Below are 15,204 nucleotides of genomic sequence, written 5' to 3'. Positions count from 1 at the left end.
ATTGACTCCTGCCAGAAAATGTATATGTGCGGATAATTGTGAGGAGGGAATAGAGCTCAGCTGTTATGCTCTTTACACTTGTATAACGTGCCAACATCCACAGTGTAGCTGCTCAGACAAGGTTCATGAGGGCTGCCTTTGCCCATTGAACAACGTCCCAGGAAGAAGCAGAGCCTTCAGCAAAGGGTTGCATTGAACTTGTTATAAATTTTGCCTTGTGACACTGTTTACCAACAGCTGCCATGATCTAATATATGACAAATAGTTGGAGTCGAGTCCCGTGTACCACCACACTGTCAGAAAACAAGCTGCCAACTCATCAGTTTACCAGTGAAAACATCACAGCTGCTAGGAGCCTGACAGCAAATGCGATAGAAAAACTGAAATGATAATTCACCCAATAGAATGAAAATATACAAGCTCTCAGAAACCTTATCAAGTCTTCAATATGATTACATTGAAACAATTTAGATGCCAAGTGGGATTCTCATTTGTCACACTGTTTTGGTTTTATCTCTGGGGTCAGTTTGAAGCCGCTCCGGATTTCTCAGGTAAGTGCTCGATTCTGTAATGGGAAGACAGAGGGACTCTTTGAGCTGAAGGGCCTTCGTCATCTAACATTATCTGATAGAGTTTCTGCTTTGTTTTTATCTTTAGAATGCAGTAAGATTCACAATGTAGATGAAGAAACTAAGGAAAAGTCAATATTGCCATAAGAGCAGAATACTTCACAAATTAATATTCAAGGATGTGATATTTTATAATATTGATGTTTGCATTCAGAAGTGTGTCACATCATATTAGTTATTAACTGAAGTTACGTTTTCTGGTCAAGGACTCTCCAATCAGCAAAAGAGGCTAGTCATGCACATATTTTGTGTTAATGCAACGTATCACTTGGGTGTGAACTGGGAGTATTTTATATTTTTGGAAATGTGTACAGGTGCCACAGTTGAGCATGATCCTGTCCACTTTCTGTTTTCAAACATGCACACTTTCTGGTGACTGGGGAGTGATTTATATCTTTGGATAAAAGAAATATGTCAGGACATCAGGGTGACACAGTGGCACAGTGGTTAGCACTGCTGCCTCACAGTGCCAGGTTTCAATTCCGGCCTTGGGTGACTGTGGAATATGTCACTGGAGTTTGCACGTTCTCTCCGTGTCTGCGTGGGTTTCCTCCGGGTGCTCGGGTTTCCCCTACAGTCCAAAGATGTGCAGGTTAGGTGGATCGGCCGTGATAAATTGCCCTTTAGTGTCCAAACGCTGGGTGGGGTAATGGGGATAGAGTGGGAGGTATGGGCCTAGGTAGGGTTCTCTTTCAGAGGGTCGGTGCAGGTTCGACGGGCTGAATGGCCTCCTTCGGCACTGAAGGGATTCAAGGATTTTCTCTTTCTACCAGCCCATAATTCTCCGCTAATTTCTTTGTATGAAAGAAGATTTTTTTGGTTACTTAGCACAGAAGTGGAAATTCCCAAGCAATGAGTGAAAACACTGACTGAGCTTCTTTCCTAGATAGTACTCCTGGGACACAGGGGCCAATACTAGCACCTGTCATCCAAGCTGAGATCAGCGATGGGGAAATTTATCCTTAAATCCTTCAGATTTGAGTCCACTTCCCCACTCCAGAACTCCCTCCCCATCCACCTGCATACAATTCATTGGTTTCACTTTCTATTTTTCAACATTAGAAACTCATTACTTAATGACTGATGCAGATATGTTTCTTTCCACCCAAAGCACAAAACAAAAACCTCCTTTCACATCTCTCTGTAGTCTGCAGTGGTGACTTGAGAATCTGACACTAAATACTGCAGGCAATGTTTTTTAAAAAATCATTCATATGACATGCAGATCACTGCAACGGCCAGAATTTATGGTCCATTCCTGATTAGACTTGTCACCTTCTTCAGCTGCTTTATTCTGTCTAATGGGCTTATTCCCACAGGTGCAGCTAGGGAAGGTGACACTGAAGAATTGACAATGTATGTGCAGGTAGGATGGTGTGTGGCTTAGAGTGGAGCTCAAATGTGGTGGTGTTCACATGTGCCTGTTGTTCTTGTCCTGGTTGATAGATTTTGTGGGTCTGAAAGGTGCTGCTGAAGGAGCCTTGGCAAATTGCCACAGTGTGTCCTGTAGGTGGTGCACAGTGCAGCCATTGTTTACTGTGGTGGAGGCAGGAATGCTGGGCAGGCCCTGCAGATTTTCAAGGCATATTTCAGAGCTACATACAGTGAGTCAGTGAAGGTTTTAATTAGAAATGGAAAATGCTGGACAATCTCAGGAGGTCTGACAACACTCTGTGGGGATGGGTTGGGGGAACTTATTTTAAATGCAGACCGGGGTGCCCTTTAAAGATGGTGCCCGGATCTCTGTTGTGTCTCCCTACGGGTTCTATCAGTCCCCGTTGCACCAGAGTGACGGTGTACGCCAAGCCCCCAGATTTTATAGAGACATGGGAATGTCATTCTATGGATATTTTCTGTGCACTAAGTGCCAGAAACTCTGGGGCCAGATTCTCTGTTTCTGAGTCTACGTGCTGACGGCAACGGAGAATTTGTGGAGTTTCACATCAGACAAACCGACGCCACACCTGCACCGATTCTGCTACCAATGTGGGGCTAGCATCGGCACCATTGAACCCCACGGTGCTGGAATCGCTGGGTTTGTGATGGACACTTGCAGGGCTGACAAGCTGCAACCACGCTTAAACAATATAGCCCCCCCAACACACACACTGATCAGTGCTGCAAAGACAGGACAGGTTGTGCTGGAGCACCCATACAGCTGATGGGTCAGCTGCTGCCAGAGGGCACCGAGGGGGGTGCCGAGGGGGGGAGTCACCTATACGACCAAGCACACCAGCTTTAAAGCAGGCGGTCAGCGACATGTACAGCCGCATGTCTGCTTGCCGGCTGAGGTAGTAGTGTTGCATACCCGTCCACCCCGGCCGCACAGCCTATCTCCCAGCCATCCCCCGCTACTCCCCCCAGCCCTGGCAGAAGCCCCCCAGCCAGCGGCATGGCTGTCAGCAATGTATGGCTGTGCTGGACACTGTCCGTACGCCCTCTCTTTCTCTCATGCGAGGTTCACGATTTGTTGGAGCACACGTGGACCGCGCCGTCGGGAACTCGGCCCATTGGAGGAGGAGAATCGCGGGTGGGCCCACCAATGATATGCTAATGGTGTTTCAGCTGTGCGCGGTGTGCATCGCAGCGACACCCATTTCAAAGAGGCAGAGCATCGCGATTCGGCGTCAAACCGGCGCCTGTCGCGATTTCGCCGTCGGGAGCTATTCTCCACCTGATCGTATGGCCCAATTTCGGCATCAGCCAACGGAGAATCCTGCCCCACGGCTGAATTGTGTTCCTGGAGAGAAACATGCCGGTTTTCAGTCAGAGCCTCTAACAAATTTTGCGAAAATTTCATCTGCCAAATTTAGTGTCCACAACTACTACACTTATGCCAATGGTGGGAGTGGAAAATTCTACCCAAAGCATTTGGGGAAAGAGCAAGTAGATAGCTCTAGCACAGGGACAGGTTGGATGTTCCTCCTACATTAACAGTACTATAATTATATAAAACTTAGCCTCTCAAAAAGAGGGGGAAAGATAGGTAGAAATCAGAAAGAGAATAGCTGGCCTGAGCATGTATCAGGTTGTGGTTTTGTGGCTATCAATGGCATGCACAGGAGACAGATGAGAGTATAAATGTCCATTGTATCCAAGCTTGGGAACAATACATGCCAGCTGCAGCTGCTGGGGAAATGAAAAACAAACATTGTGTGGAGAATGACCAGAGCTTTCTCCAGTGGACTGCTGGTTTCCATGGAAACACGGTGAATGTGCTTCCCACTCATCTGATATTTCCATATCCCGTTCAGATTTTTAAAAATTACTATTTTACAGATCAGAAAAATAATTCAGGGCCGAGGGAGTAGAAAATTTAAAATGCAACACTAGTTAAATACACATTCGTTACAATTCACAGCTTTTTTCTTGAAAGGCCATCATTTATCATTCAGTTCCTTTAAATAGAATGTTTTTATACATTGGGAAAAAAACAGGTTCCTCAATAGCTAAAAGGAAAGAATAGAGTGTTTGGTTGGAGATGATTTCTGCTGAGGAATCACATCCAAAACAATCTTTTCTCCTTTAGATGTCAACTCTTCTGCTGAGCATTTCCAAAATGTTCTGTTTTTATTTCAGATTTGCTGCATTAGTGGTCTTTCTTTAGATTTGACCTGTTCAGAGTTTAAGTAAAAGTAATTTATACACGAATATTGTAAATCAGAATGTTTTCTTTCAAAAATCTCTCTCCCTTCATAGAGTTTCATAGAATTTACAGTGCAGAAGGAGGCCATTCGGCCCATCGAGTCTGCACTGGCTCTTGGAAAGAGCACCCTACCCAAGGTCAACACCTCCACCCTATCCCCATAACCCAGTAACCCCACCCAACATTAAGGGCAATTTTGGACACTCAGGGCAATTTATCATGGCCAATCCACCTAACCTGCACGTCTTTGGACTGTGGGAGGAAACCGGAGCACCCGGAGGAAACCCACACACACACGGGGAGGATGTGCAGACTCCGCACAGACAGTGACCCAAGCCGGAATCGAACCTGGGACCCTGGAGCTGTGAAGCAATTGTGCTATCCACAATGCTACCTTGCTGCCCATTAACTTTATTACCACTGCCTACGACGACTTATCGTTGCTTATGTAAGAGAATATCTCAGAGTGTTCAGAAGCTGTGAGTTAAACACTGAGCAGGAATTCAATTGTAGAGGAGGCCTGGTTGAAAAGACAGGCTTTGTGAGAGGTTTAGAGAGAATATTTCAATTGGAACGGGCAAAGTGGCTGAAATATGAACCTCTGATGGAAATCAAGCAGCAATGTGGATTCAGAGGAGCAGAGGGAATGAGCTGGGAAGCTTGGTTATAAATGACCCTGTAGTTAAGGTGGGGCAAGTCTATTGAGGGGCTGGATTCTCTGTTTTTGGGACTATGTCCCCACACTGTCGTATAAACGATGGACTTCCACGCCAGAAAAACTGGTATGAAAGGGCCACATATTCCTAGCCCTGCAGGGGGCTAGCAGGGATCCGACATAAAACTGGCAGCTTTTGCTGCATTTACGGGCCCTCACACTTCCGGTCGGAGGCCACGCATGCGCACGAAGGCGGCCTCCAGTGGCCGTCCCGTGCTCCATGGCGGACTCAGACCGCGGAGCAGGACACTAAAAAAAGATCCCCTGACCGCCCGCCTGAACATTGCCCGGCCGCGTATAAAGCCCTCCCTGCCCTCCGATTGGTTTTGCGGCGCAGCGTACTCTCCGTGCACGCCGCTTTTCGAGGCCTGGAGAATCGGGGAACCGGCGCCAGTCCCGATTTCATGCATAGAAATGAATTCTCCGTCCTGGCGCCGGCGGCGATTTCAGCGTCGGGGTGCGGAGAATCCAGCCGAGAAATTTGAAAACCTTCGGATCCCTGGTCAAGGATAGGACCTTTTTGAGTATTGTCACGATGATGAAGAAATTATACAAGGAAATATTGGACTTCAAATAGACCAGTGTTGTATATCTTTAAATAGACATAGGGCGCGATCTACCGGCGTGGCTGATAGATTCCGGGAGATCCTTCTTCCAGGATCTACCCTGCTCGCCAAGCTTCACAAGATTGAATACCCTGATGGCACTGCCAGCTGGCAGGGGCACTGAAAGGCTGGCAGTGGCAAGGTGCCAGGCTGGCATTTTCTTGTGGCGGCGGTCAGGCGCGAGTGTGCCCTGCGTGTGTTAGGTGGGGTGCGGGGGGGGGGAAGGCCTGAGGACCCCCCTCTTGGTGATGTGGGGCGGGTTTGGGGGTTGAGAGATCAGACGGCATTTACAAATGGTATTCCGATCTCTTCCTGCACTGAGGTGTTCCGGCGAGTGGAGCTCCTCGGAGCAGGAAACGGGACTACATGCGGCCTCGGCGGGGCGTTCCCTACTGAGGCATTGAATTGAAACTGAGTGCTGAGAGATAGTCTGCTTTTTCTCGGCACTGCAAGTGCCAGGAAATAACCGGGTAAATGCGTTTGTCATGGGACTCTGTTCCAATTTGGTTAGGTCGCGCCCACAGACACCAAAGGTGGCTGAGAATGACTCGTCAATGATAGGAATAGTTGGAGGGGGTTTCTCGAAGGAACAATGGAACCCCTCCCTGTGCTTTCAGACAAGGTACTTGTAAAATCATCCATAGCCTGGTTACCATCTCTCGTAAGGAAGGGCAAAAGCCATAATGACCCTCCCATCTCCAAGACCCTGGGTATAATGGCATGGTACATTTTGTCCTCTTGGAATACCCATGCATGTGGGCAGCATTGTAGCACAGTGGGTAGCATTGTTGTTTCACAGCTCCAGGGTCCCAGGTTTGATTCCCGGCTTGGGGCACTGTCTGTGTGGAGTCTGCACCTTCTTCCCGTGTCTGCGCGGCTTTCCTCCGGGTGCTCGGTTTCCTCCCACAAGTCCTGAAAGACGTGCTGTTAGGTAATTTGGACATTCTGAATTCTCCCTCTGTGTACCCGAACAGGCGCTGGGATGTGGCGACCAGGGGCTTTTCACAATGACCTCATTGCAGTGTTAATGTATGCTGTTGCTAACTCTTGGTTGGTTCTTAATTTGGCTCTATTTAATCATGTTTGCTCAAGAGTCGCCAGGTATCTTTCGACACCGCCACAAGGTTCAGAACCGAATACTGATCAATGACTCGACACACCAGTTAGTAAGTTCAAAATCAATGCTCATTTATTTACACACAGTCAAATCTACTCATGCATAAACTCGACAAACTAAACTACCACTATTACTAAGGCCTATACTTAGCTTTGGGCGCCCACTCAGTCAGAGGAACAATGGCCGTTGCTCGGTTCTGAGGCTGCTGGGTTGAGCTGTTTACAGGGTAGCAACTAGGAGCGTCTGTCTCGTAGCGTGCGTTGACTTGGAACTTACTTGGTCTGCTGTAGCTGCTAGGCAGGTCTCTCTCTTCGGTGAGAGCCAAAGCTAAAGGACGAAGATTCTCCCTTGGGTGATACCTCTTATACTGCAAAGGGCTTCGCGCTCTTTTGGGCGGGCCTTGAACTTGGCCTCAACTAATTAGGTCTTTCTCAATCAGTTGTATCGATTTTCCTCCCATAGAGGGGTGGTTCCCTGAACGCTGGGCGTGTCCTGGTGACTGTCAGTCTGCTTTGTCTTAGCTTCTTCTGGCCAGGGAGTCTGTCCTAACTTTGTGTATCTAAATGTTTCCCTTTTGTCGCTGGAGATGGCCCATTAGTATGTAAATCATTCGGTAGTTTCTGTCCTGTCTGAGCGTTTAAGATTCTAATCAACAGACAGAGCTTGCACCTGCTTGTTTCTTAGCATTGTCCAATTTTCCCTGCATTCTTTGCGGATGTCCATTTTGTAATCGGGATGTGGCCATCCCAGATGGCTACAATGCCTCCTTGTGACAATAATGATTATTATTATTAAAAGCCTGCTTGTTCCAGCCTGTGCTGTTCTGCCTGTCGGTCAGGCTGGGTGTTGAGAAAAGTAGCTGAATGTTTGCCACACAGAAATGTTGCAGAAACATCTAAAACGGCCTCTCTTTCTTTGAAAGTCGATAAGCCACCAGGAGGATGCCAGTTGGAAAAGAACTGAAATCTGTACCAAATTACTGAATAACAGCTCATCTGAACCAAAGATTGGCAGCGGATACCAACTATACCATAAACAATGGTAACGGCTGCAATGTGTCATCATCTACTCCGCACAACTGAAAGACTGTTACGTATAACTTCAAAACATATATTTACTTACTATTAGACTCAATTCTTATCCTTAATCCATATGACTTTAGATGCGTGTGTTTTACCATTCCCCCCTACCATTAATAGTTAATAAACTTACTCTATCGGAACTCAAGAAAGCTTGGTCAACTTGGCTCCTTTTTGAACATAACTATTGGGCCTGGAAAAGTTATCCAAGGGAAAGGAAACCTTGTAATATTAAACCTTGTTGTGATCAGCAGAGGGTGAGTTGAATAAAGACACGGAGCCACCCCCCTGGGCTGGTGACATTTAGGGGGTATCCTAGTCGGACGGTGACAAATTGAGGTGACTCACCTGGATCACTAACTTTTGGGGACACCACCTGGGCTGGTCATAACAGGATAAAAGTCGGCAAGTTAAACATTTGAGAAATCAATCCTTAGCACGATGAAGGCACGGATGTTTGTTTCAACACCCCGGCCTTTCTCTGGATTCTCTGGTCCCGCCCCCAGCGCACCCCCGCCCACAGGAGAACGGTGGCCTGGGATGGCTTCAATGGGAATTCCCATTGAGAACTATTGGAGTAGAGAATCCTGCTGTCACACACAGCGCGCTGCCTCCCGTTGCCGAGAAACACAGGGTCGGAGAATCTCACTCATTGTGTCTGAGAGACCGAGGGGAGGGGCGGGGGGGGGGGGGGGGGGGGCGGGAGCAGTTGGCATGGCGAGGCCTGTCAAGAATGTGTCTTTAAAAATTATTTTACTGGATGTCTGGATGTGGGCATCGCTGGCTAGGGCAGCGTTTATTGCACATTCCTGATTGCCCTTGAGAAGATAGTAGTGAGCTAATCAATTGTACCGTTGCAGTCCAGTTGTTGTAAGGACACCCACAGTACTGTTAGGAATGGGGTTCCAGATGCTTCAGAAGGGACCCGCATTAATTCTACTTTTTCGGCTCATCTGCCTTGCATGCAGGCAGTAAGGTTTTTATTAAAGCTGAGGTTTCAGAGAGAATTCGGCGAGCCCCACTGCATCACCTAAAGTCATCAGGGAGACCATTTTGGCAAGAAGATAAGCGCGCGATTCAATGGGAAAATTTTTCTGAGGTTTCCAAAGGTCGACATATACACCAGCATTGGATTGGATTGGACTTGTTTATTGTCACGACCGAAGTAAGTGAAAATATTTTTCTGTGTGGAGCTCAAACCGATCATTTAGTTCATGAAAAGAAAAGAAAATACGTGTCAGGGCAACACAATGTACACAATGTAAATACCTAGACACCAGCATCGGGTGGACCATACAGGAGTGTAGTATTAATCAGGTCAGCCCATAAGAGGGTCGTTGAGGAGTCTGATAACAGCGGGAAGGAAGCTGTTTTTAAATCTGTTTTTGTGTGTTCTCAGAGTTATGTATCTCCTGCATGCTGGAAGAAGTTGGAAGAGTGAGTAAGTCGGGTGGGAGGGGTCGTTGACTATGCTGTCCTCGTTCCCAAGGGAGCAGGAGGTGTAGACAAAGTCAATGGATGGGACATGGGTTTGTGTGATGGACTGGGCGGTGTGTACAACTCTATGAAGTTTCTTACAGTCTTGGGCCAAACAGTTGCCATACCAGGCTGTGATGCAGCCAGTTAGGATGCTTTCTATGGTGCATCTGTAAAGGTTGGTAAGAGTCAGTGTGGACATGCCGAATTTCCTTAGGTTCCCGAGGAAGTATAAGCGCTGTTGTGCTTTCTTGGTGGTAGCGTTGACGTGGGTGGACCAGGTCAGATTTTTGGTGATGTGCACACTGATGCACGATCAATAACTCCAAAAGCGAGATTGGAGACAATTGAAGGCTTTAATACGCTAGATGTTTCCCCCAGCAGCACAGGTACAGACGAAAGCTGCACGGGCTCTTATACCCTGCCTTGCAGGGCGGAGCTAACATACAGGATTAACCAATGGGAACAGGTACCTTCTCCACCAATGGTATTCCAGCATTACCAGGTACCAAAATCCTTCTAACACAGACTACCACATTCATCGCCTGTTAAAAAAGAGTCCGGCGGGGGTGGTGGCTTCGTATTACAATGTGGTAAAGTGGTAAAAGTTACAGTTATGAAGGTACCGTAATACCTCCGAACAGCGTTTTGCCTTATTATATCTTAACTATTTACAACAGTAATGTACATTTCAAAATGAAGCAATTAGTCGATCGGGGGCCCTGGTCGTCCTCTGCGATTGTCGTAGCTTGGGTGGTGATGCCGGTGGAGGTTCGGGTGTCTGTGACTCCTGGAGCGTGGTTTCAGCTTCTGTGGCAGCTTCATCACCCCTAGACCGGGCCGGTGGATGGACCGACTGACCTGGGAAGGGGGCGGCTGTGGGGTGCGCCGGTGGTCAGGAGGGCCTAGACGGGGCTGGTGGAAGAACCGATCCACCTGGGAAGGGGACGGCAGTGGGGTGCGCCGGTGGGAGGGAGGGTGGGACTGGTGGCGGGGGTGAAGTGTGGGGATCCAGTGGGCGGCAGGTCCCGTAGGTCCCGTAGGGAGGCCGTATCCTGTCGGCCATCGGGGTACGCCACATAGGCGTACTGAGGGTTAGCGTGGAGGAGATGGACCCTCTTGAACAATGGGTCCTATTTGTGCGCCCGCACGTGTTTTCGGAGCAGGATGGGTCCGGGAGCAGCCAGCCAGGTAGGGAGCAAGGTCCCAGAGGAGGATTTCCTGGGGAAGACAAGGAGAGGTTCGTGAGGTGTTTGATTGGTCGTGGTACAGAGCAGTGACCGGATGGAGTGAAGGGCATCCAGGAGGACTTCCTGCCAGCGGGAGACTGGGAGATTCCTGGACCGCAGGGCCAGTAGGACGGTCTTCCAGACCGTTCCGTTCTCCCTCTCTACCTGCGCGTTTCCCCAGGGGTTGTAACTGGTCGGCCTGCTCGAGGCAATGCCCTTGCTGAGCAGGAATTTTCGCAGTTCGTCGCTCATAAAGGAGGACCCCCTATCACTGTGTATGTAGGCGGGGAAACCGAACAGCGTAAAGATACTATGGAGGGCTTTTATGACGGTGGTTGCGGTCATGGCGCGGCAGGGGATGGCGAATGGGAACCGGGAGTACTCGTCAATCATGTTCAGGAAGTACGTGTTGCGGTCGGTGGAGGGGGGGGGCCTTTAAAATCCATACTGGGCGTTCAAAGGGACAGGAAGCCTTTATCAGGTGCACTTTCTCTGGCCTGTAGAAGTGCGGTTTGCACTCCGTGCAGATTTGGCAATTCCTGGTGGCTATCCTGACCTCCTCGATGGAGTAGGGCAGGTCGCGGGTCTTGATGAAGTGGAAAAATCGAGTGACCCTCGGGTGGCAGAGGTCCACGTGGAGGGCTCGGAGGCGGTCCACTTGTGCGTTGGCACATGTGCTGCGGGATAGGGCATCAGGAGGCTCATTCAGTTTCCCGGGACGATACAAGATCTCATAGTTGTAGGTGGATAGTTCGATCCTCCACCGTAAGATCTTGTCGTTTTTTATCTTGCTCCGCTGTGCATTATCGAACATGAAAGCAACCGACCGTTGGTCAGTGAGGAGAGTGAATCTCCTGCCGGCCAGGTAATGCCTCCAATGTCGCACAGCTTCTACTATGGCCTGGGCCTCCTTTTCGACTGAGGAATGGTGGATTTCGGAGGCGTGGAGCGTGCTTGAGAAGAAGTCAAGGGTCTGCCCGCTTGGTTGAGGGTGGCCGCCAGAGCTACGTCGGATGCGTCGCTTTTGACTTGGAAGGGGAGGGACTCGTCGATGGTGTGCATCGTAGTCTTTGCAATGTCTGCTTTGATGCGGCTGAAGGCCTGGCGGGCCTCTATCGACAGGGGAAAAACTGCGGATTGGATCAGTGGGCGGGCCTTGACCGCATAGTTGGGGACCCACTGGGCATAGTAGGTCAAAAAACCTAGGCAGCGCTTCAGGGCCTTGGAGCACTGCGGGAGGGGGAACTCCATAAGGGGGCGCATGCGTTCAGGTTCAGGGCCTATAACTCCATTACGCACTACGTAGCTGAGGATGGCTAGACATCGATGCTGAAATGCATTTATCCTTGTTATACGTGAGGTTAAGGATTTTTGCGGTCTGGAGAAATTTTCGGAGGTTGGTGTCGTGGTCCTGCTGGTCATAGCTGCAGATGGTGACATTATCGAGGTACGGGAATGTGGCCCGTAAACCGTACCGGTCAACCATTCGGTGCATTTCGTTGGAAGACCGAGGCCCCATTAGTGACACCGAAGGGAACCCTTAAGAAGTGGTAGAGCCGCCCATCTGCTTCGAAAGCAGTGTATTTGCGGTCACTAATGCGGATGGGGAGCTAGTGGTAGGCGGACTTAAGATCTACCGTGGAAAAGACCTTGTATTGCGTGATCCTGTTGACCAGGTCGGATATGCGGGGGAGAGGGTACGCGTCAAGCTGCGTAAACCTGTTGATGGTCTGCCTGTAGTCGATGACCATCCTATGCTTCTCCCCGGTCTTTACAACCACTACTTGAGCTCTCCAGGGGCTGTTGCCAGCCTCATTGACACCTTCCCTCAGTAACCGTTGGACCTCTGACCTAATAACGATCCGGTACTGGGCACAGTACTGCCTGTTCCTGGTGGCGACTGGTTTGCAATCCGGGGTGAGGTTCACAAACAGGGAAGGCGGATCGACCTTGAGTGTCGCGAGGCTGCAGACAGTGAGGGGGGTATAGGGCCGCCGAATTTGAAAGTTAGACTTTGGAGGTTGCACTGAATGTCCAACCCTAGGAGTGTGACCACGCAGAGGTGGGGAAGGACGTAGAGTCGGAAGTTTTTGAACTCCCTTACCTGGACCGTGAGGTTAGCTACACAAATCCCCTTGATCTCTACTGAGTGAGATCCGGAGGCCAGGGAGATTTTTTGATTGACGGGGTGGACGGGGAGAGAACAGCGCCTGACCGCGCGAGAACAGCGTATGAAGCTCTCCATGCTCCCAGAACCGATTAGGCAGGACGTTTCATGCCCATTGATAAGCACCGTCATCGTAGCAGTAGTGAGTGTTCAGGGCCGAGACTGGTCCAGGGTCACCGAGGCTAATCGTGGCAGCATTTGGATGTTCTCTTCGGGCGGTGTGTGGTCAGCCGAACGTGGGTCATAGGAGTCCATCCAAGATGGTGGCGCCCACTGGTCGCACATGGCTGGGGGTGCACAAAATGGCGGCGCCCATCCATCGCACCTGGTGTCTGCAGGACAAGATGGCGGCGCCTGGAGGCCACACGTGGCCCTGGAGGAGGAAGATGGCGGCGCCCGCTGGCCGCATGGGGTCCGTGGAGAGTGTTGTGGTGGCGGTCCGTATTCGCCTCCGGAGACCGCAGCGACCACCCGGGCCTGTCATACTGCCATGAAGTGGCGCTTTATGCCGCATCCCTTGCAGATGGATGAATGGGCCGGACAGCGCTGTCGGGGGTGCTTGGTTTGCCCGCAAAAATAGCAGCGGGGCCACCCGGGGTTGCCAGGCCGTCTCGCAGCACAAGCTTGTGGGGGGATGGGAGATGCGTCGGGGTCGGCAGCGGAGGGGTTCCACACTGCCCGGGGGGTTGCCGCGCAGTCGGGGACGTAAGCACGGGCATTTCAGGAGGCCACATCCAGGGAGCCGGCAAGGGCCCGTGCCTTCTTGAGGCCTAGTGTCACTTTCTCCAGCAATCACTGGTGGATTTGGGAGGACAGCATACCTGCAACGAAAGCGTCCCGAATCAAAAGTTCTGTGTGGTGGATTGCTAAAACTTGCGGGCAGCTGCAGTTTCTCCCCAAGACCAGGAGCGCACGGTAGAATTCTTCCAGTGATTCCCCAGGGATTTGTCGCCTCATCGCTAGTAGATGTCGGGCGTCGACCTGGTTTACAGGGCGAACATAATGTCCTTTCAGCAGCTCCATTGCGGCATTGAAATCGTCCGCATCCTCGATGAGGGTGTAGATTTCTGGGCTCACCCTCGAGTGTAGAATTTGTAGTTTCTGTTCTCCGTGGGTGTGCTTGCGGCCGTCCCGATATATCCGTTGAAGCACGCCTGCCAGTGCTTAAAGGTTGCTGCTGAGTTTGCCGCGTGGGTGCTGAGTTGCAGACACTCCAGCTTGATTCGGATCTCCATTCTTTAAAAACTAGTGTATTAAATTGATGCACGATCAATAACTCCAGAAGCGAGATTGGAGACAATTGAAGGCTTTAATACGTTAGATGTTTCCCCCATCAGCACAGGTACAGAAGAAAGCTGCTGGGGTGGCACAGGCTTTTATACCCTGCCTTGCAGGGTGGGGCTAACATACAGGCTTAACCAATGGGAACAAGTACCTTCTCCACCAATGGTATTCCGGCATTACCATGTGCCGTAATCCTTCTAACACAGACTACCACACACACCTAGGAATTTGAAGCCACCTTAGCCCTGTTGATGCTGACAGGGGCGTGTACAGTACTTTCCTTCCTGAAGTTAATGACCAGCTCTTTAGTTTTGCTGGCATTGAGGAAGAGATTTTTGCCTATCTCCCTCCTGTATTCTGACTCGTTGTTCGAGATCCGACCCACAATGTTCGTGTCGTCAGCAAATATGTAGATGGAGTTGGAAACAAAATTTGCCACGCAGTCGTGTGTGCATAGGGAGTGTAGTAGGGGGCTAAGTATGCGGTCGTGCGGGGCCCTGGATTTAAGACTATCGTGGAGGAGGTGTTGTTGTTTATTCTTACTGATTGTGGTCTGTAGGTCAGAAAGTCGAGGATCCAGAGGAGCCAAGTCCTAGGTATGGAGCTTTGATATGAGCTTGACTGGGATTATGGTGTTGAAGACGGAGCTGTAGTCAATAAATAGGAGGCTGATGCAGGAGTCGTTGTTGTCGAGGTGCTCCAGGGCTGAATGTTGGACCAGGGAGATGGCGTTTGCTGTGGACCGGTTGCGGCGGAATGCGAATTGCAGTGGATCTAGCAATCCTGGGAGTATGGAGTTGACATGGTGCATGACCAAGCTCTTGAAGCACTTCATTACGATCGATGTCAGGGCCACCAAACAATAATCATTGAGGCACGTTGTCTGGTTCTTCTTTGGCACCGGTATGATGGTAGTCTTCTTGAAGCGGGTGGGGACCTCAGAATGAAGTAAGGACAACTTGAAGATGTCTGCGAACACATCTGCGCAGGCTCTGACTGCATGACCAGGGACCCCGTCCGGACTCGTCGCCTTCCGAGGGTTCACTTTCAGGGAGGCCAATCTGACTTTGGAAGCTGTGACGATGGGTATGGGTGTATCCGGGTCTGCTGAGGCAGTCTACAGCGGATTGATGGTTTCCTGCTCGAACCGAGCATAGAATGCATTGAGTTCATCGGGGAGCGGTGCGCTGCTGCTGGAGATGCTGCTCGGCTTCGCTTTGTAGTATATTAGATAAAGGAATTCTAGGATTCATAAAT

General features: G+C 50.1%; 1 protein-coding gene across 4 annotated transcripts in view; it reads left to right on the top strand.

Annotated features, from left to right (window-relative positions):
• The first annotated feature begins 240 nt into the window (after positions 1-240).
• Positions 241-15,204, top strand: part of LOC140421060 (protein eva-1 homolog C) — a 63,298-nt gene continuing 48,334 nt past the window's right edge. Inside the window, exon 1 of one of the 4 annotated variants that reach the window (XM_072505390.1) lies at positions 241-551. In XM_072505390.1, coding sequence (XP_072361491.1) covers positions 449-551 — 103 coding nt within the window. In that variant the 5' untranslated portion in view covers positions 241-448. The remainder of the gene's footprint in view (positions 552-15,204) is intronic. The other 3 variants (XM_072505391.1, XM_072505388.1, XM_072505389.1) reach the window with 3 other exon arrangements.

This window comes from Scyliorhinus torazame, chromosome 5, assembly GCF_047496885.1.
Source record: "Scyliorhinus torazame isolate Kashiwa2021f chromosome 5, sScyTor2.1, whole genome shotgun sequence".
Taxonomy (NCBI): Eukaryota; Metazoa; Chordata; class Chondrichthyes; order Carcharhiniformes; family Scyliorhinidae; genus Scyliorhinus; species Scyliorhinus torazame.
The sequence above is the reverse complement of the archived record's forward strand: the minus strand, read 5'-3'. Positions and strand labels throughout refer to the sequence as shown.